General features: G+C 37.7%; 2 protein-coding genes across 2 annotated transcripts; one reads left to right on the top strand and one right to left on the bottom strand.

The window, feature by feature from the left end:
- The first annotated feature begins 3,679 nt into the window (after positions 1-3,679).
- LOC103720935 (WUSCHEL-related homeobox 8) lies at positions 3,680-6,367 on the top strand. The gene is made up of 2 exons (XM_008810907.1): positions 3,680-4,073; positions 5,904-6,367. The coding sequence occupies exons 1-2, from the start codon at positions 3,680-3,682 to the stop codon at positions 6,365-6,367; spliced, it is 858 nt and encodes a 285-aa protein (XP_008809129.1).
- Positions 6,368-16,691: 10,324 nt separating this feature from the next.
- On the bottom strand, positions 16,692-19,970 carry LOC103720934 (pentatricopeptide repeat-containing protein At1g73710). Its single transcript, XM_026809947.2, has one exon. It carries the CDS (start codon positions 19,947-19,949, stop codon positions 17,022-17,024), a length of 2,928 nt encoding a protein of 975 aa, XP_026665748.2. The 5' UTR covers positions 19,950-19,970; the 3' UTR covers positions 16,692-17,021.
- Positions 19,971-27,278: the final 7,308 nt, after the last annotated feature.

The following is a 27,278-nucleotide window of genomic DNA, read 5'->3' as shown; positions in this document are numbered from 1 at the left end:
TGGACTAGGATGGAGAAGGGACCAGGTCCAAATAAGGTAAAAATCTAGTTATTAGATCCTTCTATTAAGGTGCCTAAATAACCATATCATATTCTCATATATTAGAATATCAAGAACGCCGAGAAGGACCATGGCCCAATAACTTATTGATCACAATTTTTATTTGGGTTCATACCAATTTAAATCATTTTCAACTCATTTTCCGCAAATAATATGTGATATGCAATAAATGGCAGCCCACATTCCTTCATAAAAAATCTTACATACCATACCACAGTGCGTTATACAAGTATGCATTCAATGTCTTCCTCACAGCAAGGATAAATGGAACAGTAGAGTTGATCATGATTTGGTAGAACCTTTTCACCAAGAAAACTTTTGCAAGGTAATCTCTGCCAAGCCACTTGCCACTAGAAGAATTGCACCTGTGCTATCCTAGCTAGCTTCCAAATCCAACTTAAATCAACTTTCTTTATGCTCTGTTTTGCTTGAACTTCCTTAGCATGCACTTAGGGAAGACCGAATTCATAGGTTTTTATATTACATGGAGTAGGCATCCAGATCAAAAAATTATTATTTATCCAAGAATCCGGAAAATCCTTGATACTCTGACATTACCCAGATTCGAAATGAAGCCTTCCTTGATAGCATTACCCCCTTCACATATTGCTTTTCAAATTGCAGCAGCTCTTCTAATGGAAGCTTTCTTTGATCAGAGACCATCGAACTTGTATTTGGATTGAATTACTCAACATCATTGGTTGTTAGGATTGAACTTCTGGATTAGAGCAAACCTCCTAGATCTGATATCATGAACTCGAATTCCACCTTTATAATTAGTAAAATTTATTTCCACTAGTTTAATATTTAGTAGTAGACAAAATAAGTATGCCAGTATCAATCATAGTAATAGCATTGTATAGAATAATAGCGTAAGGACTGAAAAATGCCTATCATGGTGAAAAATACGAAAAATCCTCCTACTATTGATTCAGGTTGGACCTTCTATTCTTGGCAACCATGGAACTTGATGGGAAAGAGCATTAATATTCTTCTAGTGGTTAGAAGAATTACCCTAAATCAAGACATATAGATTCCTTCGTAGGAGTTCTATGTATTATAATATCTCAAAATTATGCCCACTAAGAGTTGTGGGTCTTAACGAGATCATCTTTCCTATCGGTCGACTTATTTGCTTAGATTTATGTGCTATCGATTGATCCCTAAAACCCAGAATTTATATAAGATGACATCTTCTTAGGCCGCGTAAAGCCCATGTGCATGGTGACATGAGCTTGGTTTGTATTCTGGTCCTTGCAAGTCTCATTTTCTTTTGATTTTGTCTTTGTAGCTTGGTAAGCATTACCAACTCTATATCCTTATTTCTTAGTTATCTAATTATCAAGGCCTATTGATCATTTTTTTTCCTGATCTCTTGGGATGTCTATTTCCTAGACTCTACCTTAAATATTTGGCTTAGGGTTGTATTTACAGCTCAAATCAAGTATCTTGCTATTCTTTTATAACTAAAATATAATAATTTATAATCAAATAAAATCATTTAGATAAACTAGAAGAGCTAGCATAAACTTGAATTTTCATTCAAAACTTTTAACTTCATCCAAATAATTGATCATATTTTAAAAAGTATTGATATACTTGAAAGCACTATAAATAAAATTAACCAAAACAAATAATGAAATATAAATGTTTAAATATAATTAAAGTAAAAATAGATAAGAGAAGATGTAGTTGTTGTGATGAAATTGAGGGTTTTGTTTAGATTAGAGATTTTAATGAATTGGAGAGTGAAGGACGAGATTTTAGGGGTGCAAATAGGTCAGGTCGGACCGGATCATGAGTGACCCCGACCCAACTTAGTTTTTGTTCAGCTCCTAATGTTGGGAGCAAACTAACAAGCTCCTTAGAAACCCATATCTCCTTCCTGTTTGCCTTGAAAACCGGCCATAAATTCACTTAAAAACGGCTAATAGTACCACGACCAACACAAAAAAAAAAAAGAAAAGACTCTTTTTTGCTTTTCCTTTCTCTCTTTCTCTCTCTTCGGGTCCACTCAGGTCGGATCGGGTCGGGTCGGTAAATCCAGACCCAACCCAGAAAATGATTCGGGTCCAATTCGGATCCTAAAATTCGGATTGGGTCGGGTCATGGGTCAACCCGACCCATTTGCGGCCTTAATCACGCCAGCACCCTCCCCTAGCCCGACCGGGGCGACGACTCCAGCCTCGAACTCAAGATCTATATCTGCGAGGATTGCGACGAAATCCAAGATTCCAACGAGAAGAAATCGAAATCAAAAACGAGCAAAGGCATTGAGAAATCTAAGGTTCATACCATCTTGGGTGGAAATGTAGTTCACTTAGCCATAGCTGAGGGAGTGCCCGGTGGCGGAATCACGGCTGACCCGGATGAATGTTAGCACTCTGGCGAAGGAGAAGAGCTCGAAGATGTGCACGTCCGTCACTGCCTCGTGGAAGTCCCTGATATAGAGTGCTGGCATCGAGGCCGTCCTAAAAAATTGAACGAGTCTAATTTTAGAACCTGACCCGCACTACGAGTCATCCAAAATAGGTTGAGTCAGGTCTAAGAGGAGCGGGTCGGGTCACGGGTCAACCCGGCCTATTTGCAACCTTAAGATTTATATGATTCGATTTTTTGGATAAGTGGGATACCAGGTCGACTCGAGCCCATCTTTTGTTGCTCCAAATTACACTAGGATCATATATGCGATGGGACAGGTTGACATACAAGCTACATTGGGTGGGTTAAAAGAATTAAAAGATCCAGATCCGGCCCAGAATTTCGATTAGGTCCGAGTTCTAACCCGAGCCAATCCATAAGTTTCCAAATATTAATCAGGCTAGGTGTAATCAGGTCGGAACCAGGTTGGTCATGGTTTAACCCACTCATTTGTAGCCCTACTTACTCTCTAAAGATGCAAATTTCTCTTTAAGAGCTGTTCTTAAAATCCAAAAAAGTTTAAAGGCTTGACCTTTTATTTATTTGTTGCCTTTTCAGGTACGAGGATTGGAAGTCCTAGTAGTGATCCTCCGAAGACATAGGGAGGCAACAAGCCATCCAACGGGTGAGGAAAAGAATATCCAAGTGAGGAGGAGATCGAAAGGATACGGAAGATGGCAGCAGGATTGGGAACACTAAATCTGAACAAGTTGAGTCAAGGGCTGAATCCCAATATTAGAGAAAGACCAGTATGAAATATATTTCCTTTCCTATTTTGGGTTTTGCTTTTTTTCTATATATATAAACTCATAGCAGGACTTTCTTTCTTAGAGGGAGTCGTTCCCATGTCGTTCTTTTCCTAAACGCTTCTGGATTTCCCTTTCCTAAAACGAATCGACTTTATAAGGATACTTTCATGTCTACGTCAGATCGTATCTCATCCTACGATCTAAGATTGCACAGAATACTCATATCGTCAATCGCAACCATCCATCCGTCCACGTAACAACAGGGCAAAGAATGGAAAGAAATTTATTCCATTCATGACGACAAACGATGCATCCTGCGAAGCCAATATATTCTCCTTTCCATCGTCTCTTCTCTGCTATCTTGTAAAGGGAGTTTTATCGTAGGGAGAGCGAGAGAATATCTTGTAAAGGGAGTTTTATCGTAGAGAGAACGAGAGAAGGAGAAGAAGATGGATTGGGATTTGATGGAGTGGATGATGGAGTGGAAGAGAAGTCATGCTGTCGAGAACGCTACTGCTGATAACTGTTTGACATCTGCTACTCCTAGCAACTATGATAACGTCCCCAACAAAGTTTGTAGTACGGGTGGAAAGGTGGGACAAGGGCTGGTGGAAGAACATCAAATAGTGAAGAGTGCGGATGGAAGCCAGGAGCTGAAGGAAGAGGGGGAGGAGACTACTGGAAAGGTGGGACGAGGGCCGGTGGAAGAACATCAAATAGTGAAGGTGATGACGGACGAGCAGGAGGAAGCGCTTCGACGGCAGATCAGTGCCTCCCGAGCCATCAGAGAGAGCCTTCTGGAGTCATACAGGAGAATTGCTTCCGAGTATCTCTCCCAGCATGGTTTGGTTCCCTTTCTTTCTTCTTTTTATTATATTATAAGTCTGGTTTTAGACTGTCATGTAACTACTGTTTCAAAACATCGGACTTTGAAGCATACTCATGTCTTGGATTGGTTTAGTTTGGTTTATCTTCTGTTTTGAGATGGTTTCTTATTAGAATTTTTTTTGCGCTTATGATTTACAAATTATTTTGGTCAGTGGATGATAGATTTTTTTTTTTTTTCCGGCGAACAGATTTTCTATGGTGTGCGGTTTGCATCATAGGGCCTGCTCGATAGTCTCTGTCAAAAGATGGACGACCAACAAATGATACATCTTTATGTGTCATATATATTATATCTTGTTTGACGGTAGTTATGGGACCTGCAGTGTAAACAACGTACAACTAATAATCTTGGGTCTTTTTTGGGAGTTATCTTGGATTTTTATTTTTAATCTATTGTACCGGTGGTTGTAGTTGGTGGATTAGAGTATGTATTTAGCTGTTGCTGTATGATTGAATATTTTTCTATTATTATTATTTTGCGAGTCCGCATGCCACTTACATAATATGTTATTCCTCTACAATTAAAGTCTTACACTTGTATAAAACAGTGTTCTCGGATATTCGTGTTTCTTTTTGTCTTTTTAAGAACCGGACATAAATGTCTAGTCCAAGATATTTATTTATCTTTTTGACATAATTTGTAAATTTCAGGATACATTTTCTATGCAAGAGGTCTATTTTGACGATGATCTTTATAAAAAAAAAATAAGTTTAATAAAATATTATCTTTTGGTGATGTAATTATCCGATAAAAATAAATTTTTCTATGAAAAAATTACTAAATCTAATAGTCTGGCGAGAGCTAATTTACATCGTCAAAATTATATTTTCACTAATAAATTTTTTTAATCATCAAATTTTTTATCACTATTTTTTTTAGTGCATCTATTATATATAAAAGAATCTATAAGAATGCAACGAAACTAATAACCTCCACAAAATTGAAGCATCTCAATGTAGGAAGTGCGATATGCCCTAGTTTTCAAAGGCACATCATGGCATAAGCAGAATACAATTCCAAGTTTTGGATGCGAGAAGGACCCTACAACAATGAAACCTCTATATAATAAATATACTAGTTAATAGGGAGGAGGGGGAGAGAGGAGATCGTACTATTGTTTTTTATATGGACATCTTTGTATTTTTTTTTTTAAGTGTAGAAGACTCCCAATATTAGAGAAAAACCAGTATGAAAAGGTATTGTTAGGGCAGAAAAGAAGATTATGTCCTAGCAAGAGATATTGTCCGCTTTGAGAAGCTCCCCCACCATTTCAGGACGGGAGATATTCCTCACGGCTTTGTCCAAAGGGCGTCTCCTGAGGGAAAGGGGATGGAAACCCCTTATAAGCACAATCCTTTTCACTACCCAAGCAGTACGGGACTAAAAATTTGTGGCCCGTCTTTACACCCCTAACAAGTATATATTTATTAGAGGATATTTATTTATTTATTTTTCATGCATGCTAGCAAAGGTATATATGCTATTAGAGGTCTTATCTTCAAATCTCATTTGTTCCTTTCCTTCGCCCCCACTCGTTCTCTCTATCTTTTATGAAAATTTGTCTATATAGAACTGTTAAATACTAGTTCGCAACAAGAAATTCTGCATAAATTAAAGCTAAAGTACTACTCATTTATTAGATTTCTAAGGTCAAAATCATAGCTAATAATCTTATGTCTCCGCTATCTTTTATCTATCTCTTTAATAGCTGTTCTTAATATCAAAAAAAAAAAAAAAACTTTAAAGGCCTGATTATTTATCTCTGGACTTTTATTTACTTTAAGGTACGAGGATTGGAAATCCAAGTACGGATCCTTTGAAGTCAACTGAAGGCTGTAAGCGATCCAATAGGAAGCAGCGATGGAGTGCAACCCCAACTCAAACGCTGATTCTTGACAAAATTTATCATTCAGGAAAAGTATCTCCAAACAAGGAAGAGATCAAATGGATTACTTCTGAACTCTCACAACATGGTGAAATTACTGTGTCTAATGTCTACAATTGGTTCCAGAATAGAAAGACACGTGAGAAACGGAAGAGGGTAGATGAATTGGTACATAAGATCAAATCTGAAGTTGAGCCAGGGGCTGAATCCTCCAATGGGAAGAAAATCCAGTTAGAGAAAATAGATTTTGACAACAAACAGTATCTCAGTACTGATGCCCATTTCTTTCAAACCTCACAAGTCAACTCTGAGATGCATTTCATAAACCAAGAGTCTGATATAGCACATGAATCCATCAATTGACAATTTAAGTTCTTATGATCCTAGCCAAATTCCTGTCATTGAGAAAACTCAAGCAAGTCCAAGTATGTTGTCTTATTTCAATAAGCTTTTACAATGTCATTGAACCGGCATTTTATGTTGCTAATCAGTCTTCTGAACTTGACTTGAGGAATACAGGTAACGACTACTTGATGGGAGACATATAAATACCAGAGGAGTTTGGTTCCTTCGACCCGCAGATTGGTGATGATTTCTTTGAATTTGATCCACAAATTTGCTGATCAATCTTAATATTACCTAGAGGTTTTACTGCTTCTCTATGTTTTTGTTTTAGTTGATTTCCAAACAACTGATGTCTGAATGATGCGTAGGTTACAATTGGGATGCTTTTTTATTTTGCACTGATGTCTGATGTCTGAATATTTGTTTTAATTTTATTTCGGATAATAGTGAAGAGCAGTTTACTCAGTCATAACCAGAATTAAAGATTTCTTTCTAGTATCTCAAATTGTGCAGCATTCATTGTGTGAAATTAAAGCTACTTTTTTCTTCTATTTTTTGTATGAAGAAATGAAAAGAACCTTCTTACACTACAAAAAAGAAATACCTTTTGAGCTTGATTCAATATCAGAGTATTGATGTTAAGCCTAGTAGATACTGGACCTTTGCCTGCAATCATTTTTTATTTTTAAGAACCATGCCTTCATTTTTTAACCATGACAGGAGAAATGTCTCGGTAAAGGCTTCCTCAACCATGCAAAAGATCCCACGCTAACCCACGGACTAGTCCGAAAGAACGGCCCGAACACAGTCGCGTCCCAAAGCAAAACCTAATAGAAACAACCATAGCCACTGGAGAACCATAGCAAAACTAAAGAGCCTAACGCTCTAACAACGAACATCGAACACCCAAGAGAACCTGAAAGAAAGACAACAACGAAAAAAAAACTCTCACAAAACAAGCCTAACACCATGGGTCATATTCAAAGATATAAAAGACATTAAGGACATCTTTGGTGTTGCTTTTACTTTGTGAGAAGTAGGAGTTTGAAGCTAAGCTTTCCAGCTAATCTTAAAGCACTTTTCTGACTTTTTCTTCTAATAGAAGTAAATGTTAGGCAATAGCAATTGTCTCATAGTCACAAAAAACTCTCTCCACAAGAATGCAAGGTATCTCACCACGAAATCATAAGCAAGCAATGAAATATATTTAAATAATCAATGTTCGAACTTTAATTTAAATAAATAGAATTCAATTTTAATATCTAATAGAACCAATAATTTTTAAAAGGTCTTATAGTCAAATTCTGATCTAAATTAAAGATATCAAATTCGGCCTCTAGCCACACTCCCAATCATAACCTTGTGCCATCTTAGTTCTCAAATTTGAAAAAATATAGTAAGATATGGAATAATAAGCTAGACAGGCCAGTAAATAATGAACACTTTGACCAGATTAATTAAACAATAAATTAAATAATTATTTATAGAAAATAAGCATATATAATTCATTAATTCAAAATAAAATTTCAACATACAGCATTATCAAAATATTATGCATGCCAAATTCAAATTTCATTCATAAATCTAAATTTCTTCCAATCATCGAGTTTATCTCATCAACTATGAACTATGACCATATTTTTTCTGTGATAGGGTCATAATGCTGCATACCTTCTTGCGGTATATCGCGCATCATCTTGCAGCAAAGTCTTTCAAAACTGCGTATCTGATTGTGATATGTTGCAAATCGTTTTGCGACATAAACCTTAAGTTCAAGACAAATCAAGTGGTAACGTATTAACCCCTATTGGTGGGATCATTAACCTAGTACATTAAGAGTTCAAAACAATTATGCAGTTCATATCTCAGTTCAACAAAAATACAAAAAATCATGCGATACCTTAATCAATCAAACAAGTTCAATATTTCCAACCATACATCATCATAATATTCCAAAATAAAGTATATTCAATAATAAAACATCGTTCATCAAATTTGTGCATCATGAATAGTATAATTCAAATTTACTAATTATAATAATCCTATAATTTGCCGATAAATTTAGAAAAATGGTCACATTACATTCCTTACAAGCAAAACCAAATTAAAGATCTAATTAATTTTGAGAATCCCTCTAAGAATCTAAGACTCCGGTGAGCGCTCAACTAAAATCTCTAGTGAGTATTGTGAGCCAAGATCGTTGGACACCAAGAGAAGAAGAAAAAAGAAATCGATGGTGTGCTAGCGGTGGTGATCGATAAAATCTGTCGGTGGTGAGGTAAAAAGAGGTGTGGGAATTTTTAAATAGCTGTTGGAGGCTAATTTTTTCTAGTTTTTTCAAAAAATCGAGATGGAGAAGGAGTCCTCCTTCTACTCCAAATCGAATAAGGCTCTATCCTCTTTTTCTTTCATCTCCTATGCCAACTCTTTCATTTGGACTGGTTTAGTGGACTAAGCTTAGCTCCTTATTAGTTGGGATAGATAGGGGTGGCAATTAATGACCCAACCCATCAACTCGACCCATGAATGACTTGCTTTAAGTAGGTTTAAGTTTGACATAAATGGATTTATGTCATAAATGGGTCAACCTCTCTAAACTTGTTATTAAATGAGTAGGGTTAAGATTTAAACTTTTGACCCATTTAACCCATTTTGACCCGTTTAATAATTAGATCGGGTTACGACTTGACCGTTTAACCTGTTTGAAATCTGTTTAACCTGTTTGAAATCTATTTAACCTATTTGAAACTTGTGTAACCCCTATTTCTGATCTATTAACCCAACCTACTTAATCCGCTTAACTTGTTTAAATCAATTTAACTTGTTTAAATCAATTTAACTTGTTTAAAACTCATCATCCCGCTTAAGCCATTCAACTTCTTTAATAAATGGGTTATGTGGGTCGAGTCAGGTTAACTGTTTAATAAATAGATTGGTCTCAAAATTAAGATTTTGATTTATTTAATAAATAGATCGGATTTTGGTTGATGAATTTTTGATCCGATCCACCTCCAACCCAACCCGTATCTAATCTGACCTAATACGATTGCCACCCCTAAGGCGTTATAACCTTGTCGGCACTTTCGTGATAAAAGTCACAGAATTTTACATGATAGCAACATGGAGATCCATCAGCGGTCCCCACAAAAGGCACTCCCTAGGACTAGGCTTTACCCACAACCACGAGACTCGCAATGTAGGCAGCTTCGACCGAGCGCAGAGCCACCATTGCCCTGTTCCTCTATTTAACCATAGTTGCAAAATAATAGCTTGTAGTTTTCTCTATTTAAGTGTCTTTATGTCTTGTGAATCTATTTAAGTTGACTCACAAGACCCAAAAAAAAAATCATAGAGCAAACTACATGCTGTTTTTTTTTTTTTTTGACATGAAAGTCTATTGAAGTTGTTCCTTCAAAAAGAAAGAAAAAAAGGAGTCAATTGAAGTTGAATTCAATGAAGCTTGCACTTGTTGACCACAACAGAACAATATCATAGTATGTCAGAAGCATCACAGTTAATTCAGCAAGCAAACTCAAATTCAGTTGAAACTTTATCTTAAGTAGTTTGTTTACTCCATAGAAAGTCCAGATATAAGGATGAGAAGGATGAGCATTGCATCTACCAACCTGTATAGATGGTGATAAATATACAGGGACGGCATGGGACAACAAATGATCAATAATTTAACTTATCCGATTTGCCAGAACAGTCTCGAGTCCCAAATCCAGTCACTGGTCAGAGAGCATCATGTAAAGCTTAATCTCAAAACAAACACACTCATGCAACTGAGTTAAAATATTACAATCTTCATATAACCAAATAAATTTTTTTGTTTTTTATTCGTTATATTTTATGAAGGCCTGGAGTACAAATTTTGCTTCTTAATAATCTTCTCCTCTTGCAAAGGGCAATGTGTTTGATGGAAGGTGGCGGCAATCCATCCAATGATGCAGGCTGAACCATGATCATTTATAGCGTGATTGCATGTAGCATATACATGCCGATGCAGCTTAGATGAAACTGGCATGCGTGGTTCTCCTTGTGTTGCTAACTTATTGACCGCAATCCAGACAACGACCTTACCAATAATTTATTTGAGGTCTAATGGCGCTCTTGCTAGAGAATAGAAAAATTTTCATATATTTCATTCATTTTGGCCTCTTGCCACCGATCCCGATATATTGAGTACCTCCGTGGATCTACAAGACAATAAACAAGAGTGGGAGTTCGCCAAATTGGCTCCGACCAGGCCTTAAGTTAGAAATAATTTTAATGGAAATGAAGAAGGAGAAAAAAAAAAGGGAACAAATAGATAGAATCTCCTCTAGTTAAGGTGATTTTTCCATTACCTTTTTAGGGAGGGCCATTGGACTTATTTATGGCTGAGGTCGGACTTATTCTGGGATCATATCCTAACAAACTTAGAGTTATACGGCAATAAACTGCTGACGTAATATAATAACTTTGGAGACGTGCTGTAACAATATTAAGCTACTTCTTTTGCATGGAGGGTTCTACTTGGCTCAGCTTAGTAGCCAAGGTAATTAAGTTGAGCTAAAAGGCACCGACCTCAGACGTCGGCCACTTTTAGTCTTCTCGACCTAGCCTTTAAGTTAGCTAGAGAATGCCCCATAGAACTTCTTGAAGAATTTATGCATGTTCCTAGACTACCACATGAGTTGTGAGTTGGACGAATCTTATTTTGACATGCCATGTCACCGTGTTCATGAAATACCACATCATGGCCAATTTTTTAGCCATTGACACCATATTCAAAAAAGATGAAAAATTTTCATATACTTGATTCATTTTGGCCTCTTGCCATCAATCCCCATACGTTGAGCTGGAATACCTCCATGGATCCGCAAAACAATAAACAAAAGTGGGTGTTCACCAAATTGGTTCCAACCAGGCCTTTTGATGCTTAAATTAAAGAATTCTTTGTGGGAACACAAAAGGAGAAAAAAGAAACAAATAGATATAATCTCACCTAGTTAACATGATTTTTTTGTTACTCTTTTCCGAATAGCCTTTAGGCTTATTTATAGCTAGGGTCTTAAATCTGCTGAGATCATATCCCAACAAACTAAGAGTTATATGGTAGCAAACTATTGACGTGACATAATAACTTTGAAGACATGCTGTAACAATCTAACACGTGGTAGAATTATATACAACTTTGAGGCAAAAAGACCAAACTACTTTTGCAGGGAGGGTTCTGATTGGCTCAACTTAGCAGCCGAGGTCATTAAGTTGAGCTAAGAGACATCGACCTCAGAGATCGGCCACTTTTAATCTGCTCAGCGCAGCCTTTAGGTTAGCCCGAGAAGGCCCCATAGAACATCCTAAAGAATTTTTTGATGTGCCTAGATTACCGCATGAGTCATGAGCTGTACGAATCTTATATTGCCATGTCACTATATTCGTGAAACACCACATCATGGCCAATCAATTCGTTACCCAAATCTCATATTTTATGCTAGTATCTGAGTTCATGATTCACTAATCATGCACAAGAGGCTCAGACAAGATGTACGAGTCTTGGCCCCTGCTTTCTTCAAATCAATTCAGACACCATATTCAGGCTAACATTTTAGACATCATGATTTGACTAAAGAACTGGGTTCACTAGCCCCTCAATAGCATTTATATCTTGGAAAACATAGATGTTTTTGTACATGTGCTCATGATAACCTTCATTTGGCATTAAAGAAAAGAATCAAGTTACAAAAAACACATCCTGATGTCTCTCTATGTAATGAGGTCTCGACTACATAAGAAAGGAAAAACTTGTATCTGATCAGTACATGCCATGTTTTATTTTTCCGTAAGGAAAAATTTTACAGAGCACTCTTGACTTACGAGGGCATCATAGCCAAAAGGCATCCTTTCGCTGCTATCATCCATTTACAAGTTGACTGCTGAGCTGACACCATAGGTATTTACCCTGGAACAACCTGTGGTGAATTCAACACATGACCGCTTCAGGAGACTAGAGCCAAACCAACTTACCCATAAGTAGTCAGTCAGGAACAGAAACCGCTAGTAGGGATTCTACAAGGCTTTGTAGAAGCATCATTAGTCTATATAGCAGGAGCAAAGAACTATGTGAATTTCTGAAAAGGTATGTGTTTAGAAAACAATGTTATCATTTTGTTAGACACTGCATCTATAAGTGATATACAAATGGTGCCTACACACACCAATGTATTTATGAAAAGACATACATTTAGTGCCAGAAAATGCTCTCACTCACTAATAAAAGGCTATGTCACAGCAAAAGAGCTCCTTGGCACATGAATTGAGATGGGTCATGGGTCTTAACAAAAACTACAAAACGGAGTCTGAGAAAATTGGTTTTACAAGCTCACAATTTCAAGCTTATTTTAACCACAAATTACCTCAACATCATTAGCCTTTTTTTTTTTGAAAAATAAAAAGAGAGCAAGGACATGCTGCAACAGGAAGCACATAATCAAAATAATTTAGTGGCAACAAAATTACCAAAACATTTCAAGAGCCATGGAAAAATTTGCAAAGGCATGATTATTTGAGTGGAATGAAGTTGTACAAAAGAAAGGATGCAGTTCTTGATTATTGAATTTACTGATGTCAGAAGCATGATCAAATGACCACCTTTCCATATCAAAATACATCAATACTTGCAGATGAAAATGATTGTAAAGTTTTCCAATGAAGATTTTAGAAAATAAAACGCTTCGCTTCCACTCAGTAATGAGAGGATTTATCTTAGCAATATATAGGATTAGAATAAGAATAACCTCAAAGGATGCCCAGCAAAGCAACCTGGAATATTATCCTAAAATCCTGATGTTCGATCAGCCAGTATGGCTATTCCCAGTTTTTTGTATGTTTGTATAAAGTGCAAAAGAGAAACTTGTAACAACTTCCTTTTTTCAGTATGAAAATGGCGCTCTCAGAACTCTGCCAAAGTGTACTCAGGACTGCCTCCTGACCAATATTCTCATGGTCCGTAAGGATAAATTTAAGAAAAAAAAAAAGATTTGGAGTTTGCCATAGCTGCACCATTTATAAAAATCTTTCCACGACCTATGGTAATCGATTATCATATGCTGCAGCAAAAAGAAGTAAATTAAAGGAATAAAATAGAATCTCGTGTTCTGACTTCAACATGCACGCACAAAATCTTTCTACAGTGAAAACAGTGAAAAATGATCTCGAAGACAAACATCTACTTTGGAAAAAACAAGAAACTGCTAGATTTTCTTGGATTTCCATAGACATGCTAGAGGGGAAACATGAATCCATTTTTGACTTGCTTTACTTTTAACTAAAATACTGTTATTTTGATAGATAAATAGTCAGTAACATGTATTAAAAGCTTAAAAGCTTATAGCAACTTACAAGCAATTTTCCTTTGGACTTGCACCCACAGTATGCCAGGGGTTTTCCTTTAAAAATAATTACATAAACACTTCAATATAAGAAAATAATAATTAAATGGATAATGATCATACGATACTGCAGTTTCCCAAATAATATAAATAACATTGCATTCAAGATATATAAAGATTTCAGAAAATAAAGTTCAACTTTTAGACAACAATAAATTAGACAAAGCTACCAAAAGCGTTACTTATTCTGATAAATGTTCTAGCATTATACAATTGTAGGAAAAAGAAAAGATGAAGAACCTGCCACACAAATTATCTGTACAATACACTGTCATACCACAAGTTCAAGAATATCAAGAACCATAATTTCACATGCTGGTGCCAATCGTTGTGCCAGCCCCTAGACCGAACAAATGCAATGTATGGCAAAATATAAAAAAGAAAAAATAATAACCTTTCTATTATAATATATTAAAAGTTTTCTATGATGACCAATGTTGGATGCACTAGCCCGTACTTGAAAGTCAAGACCTTGTTAACAATATTCAGACATCCGTAGTTCAATATATCTTAGATTAAATATCAGACATATCTAACAAATCTGGTTTCAATTGAGATATGATTGTTTATCAGAAACGACCCAATAACTTGTTTCTCCTGAAGACCAGATTGCTGATATTCTGAGGAAAGAGTACCAGGATGCACTTGACATCAACTGTAAAACAAGCACTGCTTCACAGAATCAGCTTGAGGAGTCTTAAGTACATGATGTCATCAGGTTTATATCTTTCTGCTTATTAATGTACTTTAATGAAGAGGATAAAGCAAACCTTTTGTGATACCTGGTTCATATGATTAGAATGGGTTGCTCTTCAAAGTTCAGACAAATATCTAATTAAAGAACATTTCCCCCTTCTCTCAATCCACTTATCTCTCGATATTTTTATATCCACTATCTTGAAACTGTTCATAATTATTTCTTTAATTCAATAGGAAAACAACATATGTTAAGCTTAACAAAAAAGTGTTGATGAAGCTTGAGACTCAGCTCTAGTGAAACAGTGTCGTGAGTTCTTGCCACTGATGTGCTATATACCAATGAAATATTTTTCACTATGTGAGATGCTTTCCAAAGTTTACAGTCTGTAACCAGCAACTGTAGTATTTGAATAGATAATCACCAACAATCCTTTTGCTGAAAATACCATCCAAGCCACATTTAGCTGCTGATTCTTTTTTGCTTTTTTCCTTGCATGATGTTCAGAAAAGTGGAGAGAAAAAGTAATGCCTATTGGTGTAGTTGTTCCACAAAATATTTCTGTTTTGTTTGGTGACATTTTCTGGAATAACTTTTGGCTATGATTGCTTCTGTCCATAACAGAAAAGCAGGCCAAAGATGGCTGTATGCCAGAAATAGCCTACGAAAAAAGCATCCCCTTGGAATAGATAACTGGCATAAGAAGTTGGCCAGCATAACAATTCCTTGCTTATGCGTGTTATGAAAGGCTGTTTGGCAGGTTCAAAATCTTATGCCTGCTACGTTTTGAAACTAAATCCTGCCTAGGTAAAATGCTGCATGATGCAACAGAAGATTATTTTAGAAGCCTGCAGATTTTGGAAGGTTCCCAAATACTACGGTTTATGCTGTTTTAGGACAAAGATATTTGACGAAGCTTAGCAGACAGGAAAGAAAGCAATGAACAATGAAATTAATAAGTTGAGACAGAGGAAACATCTAATAACTGAACATTTGCATTCAAGTGCAGATGGCTAGCTGCCAGAAAAATAATTGATCCCAAAAGTTTTATATGGATCCTCTAAAGTCGATGAAAATAGAAAAACTAAGGAAAGAGTCTAAATTAAGGAATGAAAAATTTCTTACGATTTTAGTTAATCTTAAAATACAAAAGTTTGAGAACATATTAGATAAACTCAATGCATTGGCCAATTTCAATCTGTTACAATGCCAAAAATATGGACAGGCTCGTATCACATAAAAAGAACATATTTAGAAAACAAATTGAAAACAAGCTGATCAAAATTAAATTACATAGAAATCTTGAGATGTATTTATGGAATCTCTTGAAGGGGATAGGAAGAAAACGAAAAAAGGAAAACCTTATGATACATTAAATATTAAACAGTATTTCTGTATCAAAAAAAATATTAAACAGTATTTCACTTTCTTTTTAACTTTCTCAGCGCAATGCCATAAATTCTTCTTCAACAGATGAATTGATGGTAGTTCAAACCTTGGAATATCAATGTGCAATGTACAAGCAGGACTGCAGTTATTTCCAAATGTAAAACTAAATCCCAAACCAATATCCTCTAGCTCATTGAAGCCATTAACATTGACACCATACTGATGTTTTGTTTTGACTCCAGCGAGTCAGTATGTAACTGCCATATGTCTCTCCCATATTATTGATATTAGGTTACCTACATAACTAATTGATAGTGAATATGAATTACTAGCTATACAATATAATAGTTTATAAAAAGAGCAATGCACAGGATTTTAATTCATGTTGGTATTATATAAAATCACTAACGAAGAAAAGTGGTAGAAAATTAAAAGAGAATAAGCATTCGCAACAGAGATTGAGATCAATACAATAAGAAGAAAAACAACTACGTTTGTCACAGAAAGTATAAAATAGCATTAACAAAGTAGCCACAGAGAGGAATAAATGGCAAATGACAAATCAGAAGGTCCATTGCAAACAGATGAAATGCAGCTTCTGGCTTGAGTTTTTTATCTAATAATCAGAACCAAGCCTCAAAGCATCTAGTGGATTTAATTTTGTGGATTCTACATTGTTTATCTGAATTTATATTCTCCACTGGAGAGCTACTTGCTTCTTCAAGTTCCCTATCACTAATAAAACCCAGGAGAAAGCAGTATAATACAAGAATAAGAACAAGAGAAAGATCCCAGGTTTTATCAAAGGATTGACTCAGAAATTGGAGCAATCTTATAACTTGAGAAGAAAAGCAATACAGACTAATATAATAGCTAAAAAACTTAAATACAGATCAAGCCTTTTTCCACTTCATAGATGGTCAAGGTAAGATGACCATAATGCTCTATCTTTTGAATGCTAGCACATCAGTATCACCTTCAGAATAACTATTCATAGCTATTGCAGATGATATAATCAAATTGAAATGTGGGATGCTATAATACATTACAAGATTTTAATAGCATATCGCTTTAAAATATCACAAGATTTGTCAATTTAGTGTAACCCTAACATTCCACTGTAGTGTTTACATATTAAGTACATAAGCAATTAATCATCATCATTTTCTGAATCATCATTCTTTTCCGCATGAATGCTAAATCTCATCTCTTGCTCAACCATTTTTGCAAGATCATGCTTGCCAGCATTCTCATAGGCATTTATAAGGGCCTTGTAAAGAGATTCATTAGGTTCAATCTCCTCGTATTTCAGTAGGCCATAAATGCGCCTCAATCCTTCAATCATTCCTTCTTTCCCATAACAACCAACCAAAAATATGTAAGTAACAACGTCTGGTTTCAGTCCATCATCTTGCATTCTCATGAACAGATTCAAGGCTTTATCAACCTCCCCTGAGACACCATACGCATAAATTGCAACATTATATGCAAAGGAGTCGAGAGCAACCTCAGCACTCGCAAAGGCATCACAGGATTCCAGTGCAAACGCATGCAATCCTACCACTGAGAACAAGGAGGTAATTATTGCCTGCCTTGCATAAGGTCTTCCCTCATTGTACGATGACTCTAGCTGCGAAACTGCCTCAGATGGGATACCTCCTTTCTTTAACACGGTAATTAGTGTTTTGAATGTCGAGGCATCAGGTAATATTCTGTGTGCCAACATCTGATGTAACAGTTCAGCACATTCTTTTAGCTTCCCATTGGCCACATAGGAAGCCATGACACTGTTATATGAAGCACAGTCAGCAAGTAACCCTGACTTCTGCACTTCCTGAGCAACATCATTTGCCTCATCTAGCATGCCCATGCTCTTGTAAAGATACATCATTGTAACATATGAAACACCATCCGCCTGACCATTTCTTCTCAAGTCATCAAAGATCAATTTTGCTTCACTCACCATCCCAAGACCCGCATAAAGATTGATCATGCAATTTGAGGCAATTATATCTGGACCGCCTTTCATGCTCTTCACCTTTGCATACAGCTCCTGAGCTTTTCTCCAGCAGCTGATCTTACCATAAGCCTTAATTAGAGATGTAAGGACTATCTGATTAACATTAAGTCCAGATTCTTCCATCAAGTTATAATAGTGAAGTGCTTCATCAACTTTCCCAGCCTCAGCAAATGCATCTATCAATAAGCCATAGACAATTTCATTTGGTTCAACACCTGATATCTTCATTTCATAGTAGATCTCAATGGCTTCAGAAATCAAACTTTTCCTTGAATAACTTGCAATGACAGTAGAAAAGGTCTCGCATCTAGGTTTGAAACCTGCCTCTCTCATTCTACCCAATAGTTCCCTTGCTCTTTCCAGCAAATCACCACTAGAAAGCATTTGAATGATTGAGTTATATGTGCATTCATCTGGCCAAGTACCACAACTTCTCATGTTCTCAAAAACAGAGAGAGCTTTATCATATAGTTTTGCCCTACCATAAGCTTTTATCATCACATTGTACTCCACTATATCCCTTTTAAACCCTATTTCTCTTTTCCCAAAGAAGACATCCTCAGCCTCCTTCCACAAGCCCTTATCAGCATAAGCATCCATAATGGCAGCGTAATTCTTGGAAGAAATCCCTCCACCACAACAGTGCTTTTCAAAAAACACATTCGCCTTGTCAAGCAACCCTTCATTAATGTACATCTTCATAACAACAGGCATCGACTGCCCATCTAAATAAGCGCCTAATTCCATCATTTCATCAATTACATTCTCTACTTCTTGAACCATCTTCCTCTCACACAAAACCTGCAATATTATTCTATGGCTCACAACATCCTGACAAAGACCAGTCTCCCTAATCTTATTATAATACTTCAACACAGCCTCAGTATTTCCCACTGAAGCGTACATCGACATAAATATGTTGAATGTTTTAGTATCAGGAAGAACTCTTCTCTCTTCCATTTTATCAAGCAATGACTCGGCCTCGAGCAAATGCCCATGTGACCCACAAATATTTATCATGGTATTAAAAGTGATCGTATCAGGAGCAATACCTGATCTCAACATCTCAGAGAAAGCATCCGAAGCATCCTTAAGCCTCCCCGCCTTGCCATACAAATCGATCAAAGTATTGTAAGTAGCAGCAAGCCTCGGCTTTCGGGGACCGTCCTCCAGAGCAGCAGCAACCTTAGAGACAGGTGCTCGCCCTCCGGATTTGAAGAGCTCGGTAAGCAAGAAATGCTTCGGACTGATGGAATCCGACTCGTCAAAATCGATATCAAGACAATCCAATTCGACTCTCCCGTCACACCATCCCTTGAAAAACCTCTCCCCCTGATCAAACTGGCCGGAATCCTTCAAAATCCTTACGACAGTATTCATGCTAACCTCGTCAGGGGAAATTCCCCTAGCTTTCATGTGCTTGAGCCATAAAAGAGCCTCCTTTACAAGGCCCGCCTTCCCGTAGGCATCGATAAGGGTGGCATAAGTATTGTTGGTGGGCAAGACGCCATCTTTTGCCATGTCAATCCAGCAGAGCCTCAGCTCGTCCCACCGCCGAGCCCGGCCAAGTGTCCGAAGCATGACGTTGTAGTGAATCGGGTTCGCAAGGTAGTCTCTTTGGGACCTCATCCGCCGGAATACACGAAGCGCTCGGCGCCAATCCCTCTGCCGCTTGAGAACGACGGTCTGCTCCTTGGGGGACAGATGGCCGACGAGGGAATCGAGGGCTTCGTCATCAAAGTCCTCGATGGGTTCGGATTCGAGGGATCGGAGGGCGAAGTGGAGGGAGCCGGCTACGGGTGTGTTCTGGGCCTGGCGGGGGGGGCGGGAGCGAGGGGGCTTAAACCCTAGAGAAACCCTGTTGGGTTTGAGAGGGGGGGGAGAGGGAGGGAGAGAAGGGAGGGAGAGGTTAAACGGTGGTGGGGGGGGGTGGAGATAGCTGCCGGGGCGTGGTGGTGCTCCGGTGCACCAGCGGTGAAGGCTCATCCCTGGAGGAGGAAGGGAAGAAGGAGGCTCGCTCCGAGGTGTGGGTTTGTCTGCCGGAGAAAGTGCAACCATGCTTCAATGTTTTTGCGGAAAGATCATATCCTTCGTGATTCGTGTTCCCCTAACGCATGCATTAAAAAATAAAAGTTAATTACAATAACCCAACAAGCATATATTATTCACTGTTATTGGTGGTCATGGAAATGCGGCTTGGAGGCCATGTTTAGGTTATTAACTGGTCAACCGAATCAATGAAGTAGCTGCAATTAAAAATAGAATGAATATTAGTATATTTTATATTATTAATATTATTGTTTTATAAATTTTACAAATCGAATGCTACCCTCTTGTGTATTTTTATAAATCCTAAATAAGTATCATCTTAAGTCTCTTTTAATTAATTTTCAATAAATATTAGAGTAAATTACAAAAAAAACCTAAAAATTTTAATAAATATTAGAATAAATTACAAAATAATTCTTAATATTTTTATTTATTATAATTATATTCAATAGTTTGTAAAATCTACACTTATATCCAAATAAATTAATAACATCAGTCAAACTGTTTATATAATGTGGAAAACCAAGAATAGCCACCTCTCTAATTTTTAATCAGTAACTCAATCTATTTTTCCTTCTTATCTGATCATCCCTTTTTTCCCTAAGATTAGGGTTGCTTCTTAGAAAACAACAGGAAGGACGAGAACCCCTCCTCTGTCGTCAATTTGGGCCTGTTGTCCTCCTTTGCTCATGCACTCGACCACATCTTCTTGCTAGCTAGCCACCTCATCATAGCAAAACATGGGGATCCTAACTTTCTCTCCATCTTTCTTGATTGCAATGATTAGGCAACCGAGTTCATCCATGCGTCTACGGCCAACATCACAGTGTCCAACATCTTACGCTACCCTACATTCTTCCCATCATCCGGTCCTTCTTCCTTCTCAGTGGCGTGCTTGACTGCAACGGCCACTCAAGTGCGTCCTCTTTGTTCAGGTGACCGAACTAGCCAACGAATGGGACTTCGCCAACAGATCTAGTGGCACATTCGAATGAGATGGAAAGGATGCCAACACCCATCAATCCCTCCCTATATGCCTCCGTCTCATTTGCTTTCCCCCTTCTCTACTATACAAGATTAGGTTTGATTTGGGAATGAGAAGCAAGAACACCGAGGTAAGTACTTGTAAGTACCTCTTGTTATTTTTTTAATTAAGAAAAAGTTGAGGAAGCTTGAGGTATCATCCGAAGCTTGAGTGAGTACTGAGCTCAGGCCTAGAAAGTAGGCCTAAAGACCGGGCCTAATTAAATTTAGTTATACCTTAGACTAAGCTTTACTCGAACTTAGACCTGTGAACAAATCTAGTGGGTCAGTGTTTGTGTCCGTGTGTGTGAGAGAGAGAGACAAGTGGTGGCTTGTAATATTATAAGCCAAACAAGATTTTCCTACTACCAACCACTAGTAACTTCTGGTTTCAATTTTTTTTCCCCTTTCTCTGAATTAATCCAATTTGTTGTTGCTGACTAGTCATAAATAAAGTTGGGCATCGGGCCGTGCCGGGCCGGCCCGGCCCAGGCCCACCGGGCCCGAGGTCTAAACGGGCCGTGCCTGGCCCGGCCCGTTCAACACGGAACAGTAGCCCGGCCCGGCCCCAGACCCGTCTATTGGCGGGCCGGGCCGGGCACGGCACGAGACGGGCCGTGCCAGGCACGGCCCGCAACGGTTCCAAACGGGCCGTGCCAGGCACGGCCCGTCTGGAGAGGGGGGAGAAAAATAGCCGTTTCCAACGGCTATTTTGGGAAAATTTCAATTTTGCCCCTCCCAACAGTCCAAAAACGGCTAAATTGAGGGGTATTTTGGGGAAAAAAAATTTTTGGGCTTCTATGAATAGCCCTTTCCTCCCTCATTCTCACCACACCAAACCAACTATTCTCTCATTCTCTATTACTATTATTTTTCTCTTCTAAAGTGCTCTTCTAGCAATTTAATTTTTAGTTTGCATTTAGCAAGTGTTCAAGTGCTACACAAGAGGAGGTTCCTGTTGAGAAGAGAAAGTCACTCCTGTTGAGAGCACAAGAGGAAGCTCAGAATCTCGGCTCTGCCTCTGCCCTCCGACCCTCTACTCAATTCCTCCTTGTGGTTAGTTTTTATTTTTTGAATTCATCAATTTAGATATGTCATCTTTTGAGGAAAGTCAGTTTGGCATTCCTCTTGTTTCTGAGGGAGAAGAAACTAATCCCCAACCCCATGTTCCTAGTTCCTCTAGAACTAGTGAACCGAGTGGAGATCAAACCTCTTCTCGTAAGAGGACTAGTGCTGTATGGAATGAATTTGATAGAGTTATGGTTGATGGAGTCTGGAAAGCTAAATGTAAAAAAATGTGCCAAACTTTATAATTGTAGTAGTAGTGGGGAAACAGGGTATTTAAAAAGACATCAAGAGAGTCATAGGATGCATGATTCTCATGCTCAAACTCAAAGTACCCTTAATATACAAGGGGGATTACTTGTAGGTAATTTTGCATATAATCATGAAAATCAAAGAAAAGCACTTGTAAAATGGATAGTTAAGGATGAATTACCTTTTAGTTTATGTGATCTTTTAATTTTGAAGAATATGTTCAATTAAACCTACAACCTGCTTACAAAAGAACTAGTAGGCGTACATTTAGAAGAGTAGCTATGACTAACTTTTTAGCAATGAAACAAAGTTTAATTGAAACACTTTCTACTTTAAATGTAAAAATTTCATTAACTTCTGATATTTGGTCAGCATCTGTAGGTAGTAATTGTTTTATTGCCATTACTGCTCATTATATTGATAATGATTGGCAATTAAATAAACGTATTCTTGCTTTTCGTGCTTTTGATTTTCCACATTCTGGGCAACAAATTTCAAATGTCATTTATCAAACTGCATGTTCATATAATATTAATGATAAAATTATGTCTATTACTTTTGATAATGCATCTAATAATAATTCTGCTGTTGCATTATTAAAAGACTCATTGCATCCCATGTTAGATGGAAATTTATTGCATATTAGATGTGCATGTCATATCTTAAATCTTTCTGTTCAAGCTGGCATGGGCATGATTCAAGATATGATTTCAAAAATTAGAAATGCAGTTTCTTTTATTCATGCTTCAAGATCAAGACTTCAAGAATTTAAGGAACTATGTATAAATCATGGTAAACGTTTTAAAAAATTTAAACTTGATGTAATTACTCGTTGGAACTCAACATATAGCATGATACATGATGCATACCCATATAAAAACTTATTAAGTGCATATATTAATGATCGTGGATTAGGCTTTACATTGACTGAAACTGATTGGAATAAAGAAAAAATTTTGGAAGATTTTTTGCTTAGTTTTTATAATGCTACCAATGTTCTTTCTGGTATTTATTATCCAACTTCATATTCATTTTTACAACAAGCATATATAATTAGTCAAAAATTTGCAGAACATAGATATGATGATGTTTTAATGCCTATTATTGACCTAATGGAATCTAAATGGAATGAGTATTGGGACAAGATATGTCCTATGCATAACTTAGCTGCTGTATTTGATCCTTGTTAACCCCCTAATGGATTTTGATGAATACAAAACACTAGAGTAAAATTCCATTATATCTTAACAATTCAATTGAGAAATTTATGTGTTTTATTTAGAATATTGTTAAGAAATGTCTAGGCAAGTTCCCATAATTTTTATGAATTTATTGAAGAATATTTTGAGCTAAAGAAAAAGTTCAGGGACAGCCGAGACGTCTCCTGATAGTTTCAGAGACGTCTCTGGCACAAACAGGAAGAACTGGCACACTTGGAGACGTCCCCGGCTCCTGTCGAGTCGTCCCCGTGTTAGCGGAGTCGACTCTCTCAGTAGCGGAGTCGACTCTCTCAGTGGCGGCAGAAAGACGCTTTTCAAGGGATATGCGCGAGACGTCCCCGCTGTACGCGGAGTCGTCCCCGCAAGCAAAAAGGAGACTTCCCGAGCCGTCCCCAAGATGGCGGAGACGGCTCTCTCAGAGTTTTCCAGAGAATGGTTTTTTCGGTGATAAGGAAGCGGAGTCGATCCTGAGAAAGCGGAGTCGTCCCCACGCATAAAGTGCAGACAAGCGGAGACGTCCCCTGAAAGAGCGGAGTCGACTCTCTCAGGAAATTCCAGAGGACATGATTTTCGGAGATAAAGAAGCGGAGTCGTCCCCAAAGCAGCGGAGTCATCCCCACTCAAAAAGCGCTAACACGCCGAGACGTCCCCGTAAAGTGCCGAGTCGACCCCAGATAAAGTAAAAAGTAAAATCCTGTAGGCGAGACGTCTCTCGTTGTAGCGGAGACGTCCCCGGAGCGCCTGGAACGCGACTGACAGCTTTTCAGGTTTGATTTGAATTTCAAATCTTCTCTACTTTATCTCTAACGGCTATATTTGCTTTTTGGGCTATAAAAGGGAGCTCTTAAGTGCTTCTCAACAACTCTTCACCAACCCAAAGCAAAATCATTCAAGAGAGAAAAGTTCAAGGGAGTGAGAGCATTCAAGAAAAGAAATCAAGTGTTTTCAAGCTTCCCAAGTGATTTCCAGCTCAACCACTCTCGTGCGCTCGGGATTCAAAGCTCACACTCGATTCTACGCGTTCCACATCGGAAGAATCAACATTTCCCACGCTTCCAACGGCTAAAGGATTCTTCCGGGTTCCATTGTTCATAACTGTTATATTTGCTTTTTAGAGCTTTTATTCTCTTTTGTAAACTCTCTCATTGTGGTGCTTGTTCCAGTCAAGGGACTTGGAACAAGGGAAAGGCGTCCCAAGCCTAAGAGAAATTGGGGGTTTTTTTTGGGTTTGTTGTGAGCCCGGTGTAAAACAACGAGTTGGGTAGTGAACTCGCAAAACTACCGTACTGTAATCTTGGATTATAGTGGAAATACCCAAAGGCGCTTTGGGGAGTGGATGTAGGAGCGGTGGAAGCTCCGAACCACTATAAAACCGTGTGTTTGTGATTGTCTCTTCTCATCCCTTTATCATTACCTTAGTTCATATATTTGTGTGTTTTATTTTTAATTAGGCGAAAAGTTTTAAAACACCCAATTCACCCCCCTCTTGGGTGACCATCTCTGGGCAACAAGTGGTATCAGAGCGGGTGCTCTTATATTCCTTGAAAGACCTAACCGTCTTAGCCAAAGATCTAGATGGCAACACCCTTTAACAATGTTCCAGCCGAGGGGCAAGCAACCAATAGACCTCCACTCTTCAATGGGACAAATTATACCTATTGGAAGACTAGAATGAGAATCTTCATTCAAGCACAAGACTATGCCTTGTGGAGGGTTATAGTCAAGGGACCACAAGAACCATCACATGTGGTCAATGGCATTCGAGTTCCCAAACCTGAGGAGGATTGGGATGAGAATGATGATAGGATGGCTCAACTCAATTCTAGAGCCATGAACTCATTATTTTGTTCCTTAGATGTAAATGAGTTTAATAGAGTCTCCACATGTACTTCCGCTAAGGAAATATGGGATAGGCTTGAAGTTACCCACGAGGGTACAAATCAAGTCAAAGAGTCCAAAGTGAACATTCTAGTTCACAAGTATGAATTGTTTAAGATGGAACCTAGTGAAACCATCACATGCATGTTTACACGTTTTTTTACCGAAATTATTAATGGCCTAAAAAGCTTGGCAAATCTTACACTAACCCCTAACTTGTGAGTAAAATTCTCAGGTCACTGCCAAAAGCATGGGAAGCAAAGGTCACGGCGATTGTAGAAGCCAAAGACCTCAACACCTTGGGGCTAGAACAACTCTTGGGCTCATTGATGACGCATGAGCTCACGATGAAGCAGCATGAAGAAGAGCTGCCAAAGAAAAGGACAATCGCACTCAAGGCCACCTCAAGTGTATGTGAAGAAGAGAGCAGTGAGAGTGAAGAAGAAAGTCAAGATGAGGACTTGGGTTTGATAGTAAGGAAATTTAAAAAATTCATGAGAAGAAAGAAACCATTCCCAAGAAAGAAATTTGGAGGGAGAAATGATTGGGAGAAAGAAAAGGAAAAAGAAAGAGACCCAATCGTATGCTATGACTGCAAGAGACCGGGACATATTCGTTCCGAATGCCCTCAACAAAAGAAGCACTTTGGAAAGAAGAAGAAGAAGGCATTGAAGGCAACATGGGATGATAGTGACACATCATCCTCCGAAGAAGAGAAGGAAGAGACCGCCAATCTATGCTTCATGGCGTTCGAAGATGACGAGGTATGTCAAAACCCAACTATAAATTTTACTTTAGAAGAATTATATGATGCTTTTCAAGAACTTATGGGTGATTGTAGTATGTTGGGAGCAAAGAATAAAGAATTAAAAGCCTCCAATCAAAAACTAAAGGAAAATATTGAAAACCTATTAATTGAGAAGGAGAGCGTCAAAAATATGAACACTACTAACCTAGAAATCGAAAATTCAAGGCTTAGCACTGAAAATGTAAAGGCAAAAACACTAATCAAGGAATTAAATCTAAAAGTAAATTCCCTACTCAATAATAATACCTCACTTGCGCAAACTGTTGAATCTCTTAAAAAGGATATGGAAGAACTAGTTAAAGAAAATGTGAATCTTAAGAATGAGATATATAAGTACAAGCCAATTGTTGAAAAATTCACACAAAGCTCTGAAAAATTAAATCTTATTCTTTCAAATCAAAGAGCTGTTTTCAATAAAGCCGGATTAGGATATAAAACTAATAAGCAACAAAAGTATCTAAAGAATTTCTTTGTAAAAGCAAAAGATGTAAAAACTGAAAAACCAACATGCTTTCTTTGTGGAAAGATTGGACATAAAGCCTACTCTTGTATTCAAAGAAAAATCCAAACTAACAAGAGTACATTTGTAAAAGCTAAAAACATAACTAAAATATGGGTGCCTAAGGGAACCAACTACACTAACCACGAAGGACCCAAGAAAACTTGGGTACCTAAGAGCTTCACATGATCATTTTGCAGGTATGCCTTGCAGCCGGGAATAAAAGGAGAATGTGGTACCTTGATAGTGGCTGCTCAAGGCATATGACCGGTGACAAGAGTCTCTTCGTCACCTTGGAATCGAAAGAAGGAGGGTTAGTCACATTTGGAGACAATGCTAAAGGCCGAATTATTGGTGTTGGTAAAATCTCCATATCACCCTCCTCATTTATTGATAATGTATTGTTGGTTAATGGACTAAAACATAATTTGTTAAGTATAAGTCAATTTTGTGACAAGGGATTTAAAGTATCATTTGAATCATCACTATGCATAATTAGTAGTCCATTTGACAATGAGGTCATACTCACAGGACATAGGCATGGAAATGTTTACATGGTAGATCTTGATGATCTCACCATGAAAGATGGCCAA

The sequence above is a fragment of the Phoenix dactylifera genome, unplaced genomic scaffold, assembly GCF_009389715.1.
Source record: "Phoenix dactylifera cultivar Barhee BC4 unplaced genomic scaffold, palm_55x_up_171113_PBpolish2nd_filt_p 000213F, whole genome shotgun sequence".
NCBI lineage: Eukaryota > Viridiplantae > Streptophyta > Magnoliopsida > Arecales > Arecaceae > Phoenix > Phoenix dactylifera.
This window is presented reverse-complemented; position numbering and strand designations above follow the sequence as displayed.

Bases quoted from the DNA above. Each gene is read 5' to 3' on its own strand.
- LOC103720935 (XM_008810907.1), top strand. From the start codon at position 3,680: ATGGATTGGGATTTGATGGAGTGGATGATGGAGTGGAAGAGAAGTCAT. The intron at 4,074-5,903 runs GTTTGGTTCCCT...ATTTACTTTAAG, and splicing joins CGAGTATCTCTCCCAGCATG to GTACGAGGATTGGAAATCCA.
- LOC103720934 (XM_026809947.2), bottom strand. From the start codon at position 19,949: ATGGTTGCACTTTCTCCGGCAGACAAACCCACACCTCGGAGCGAGCCT.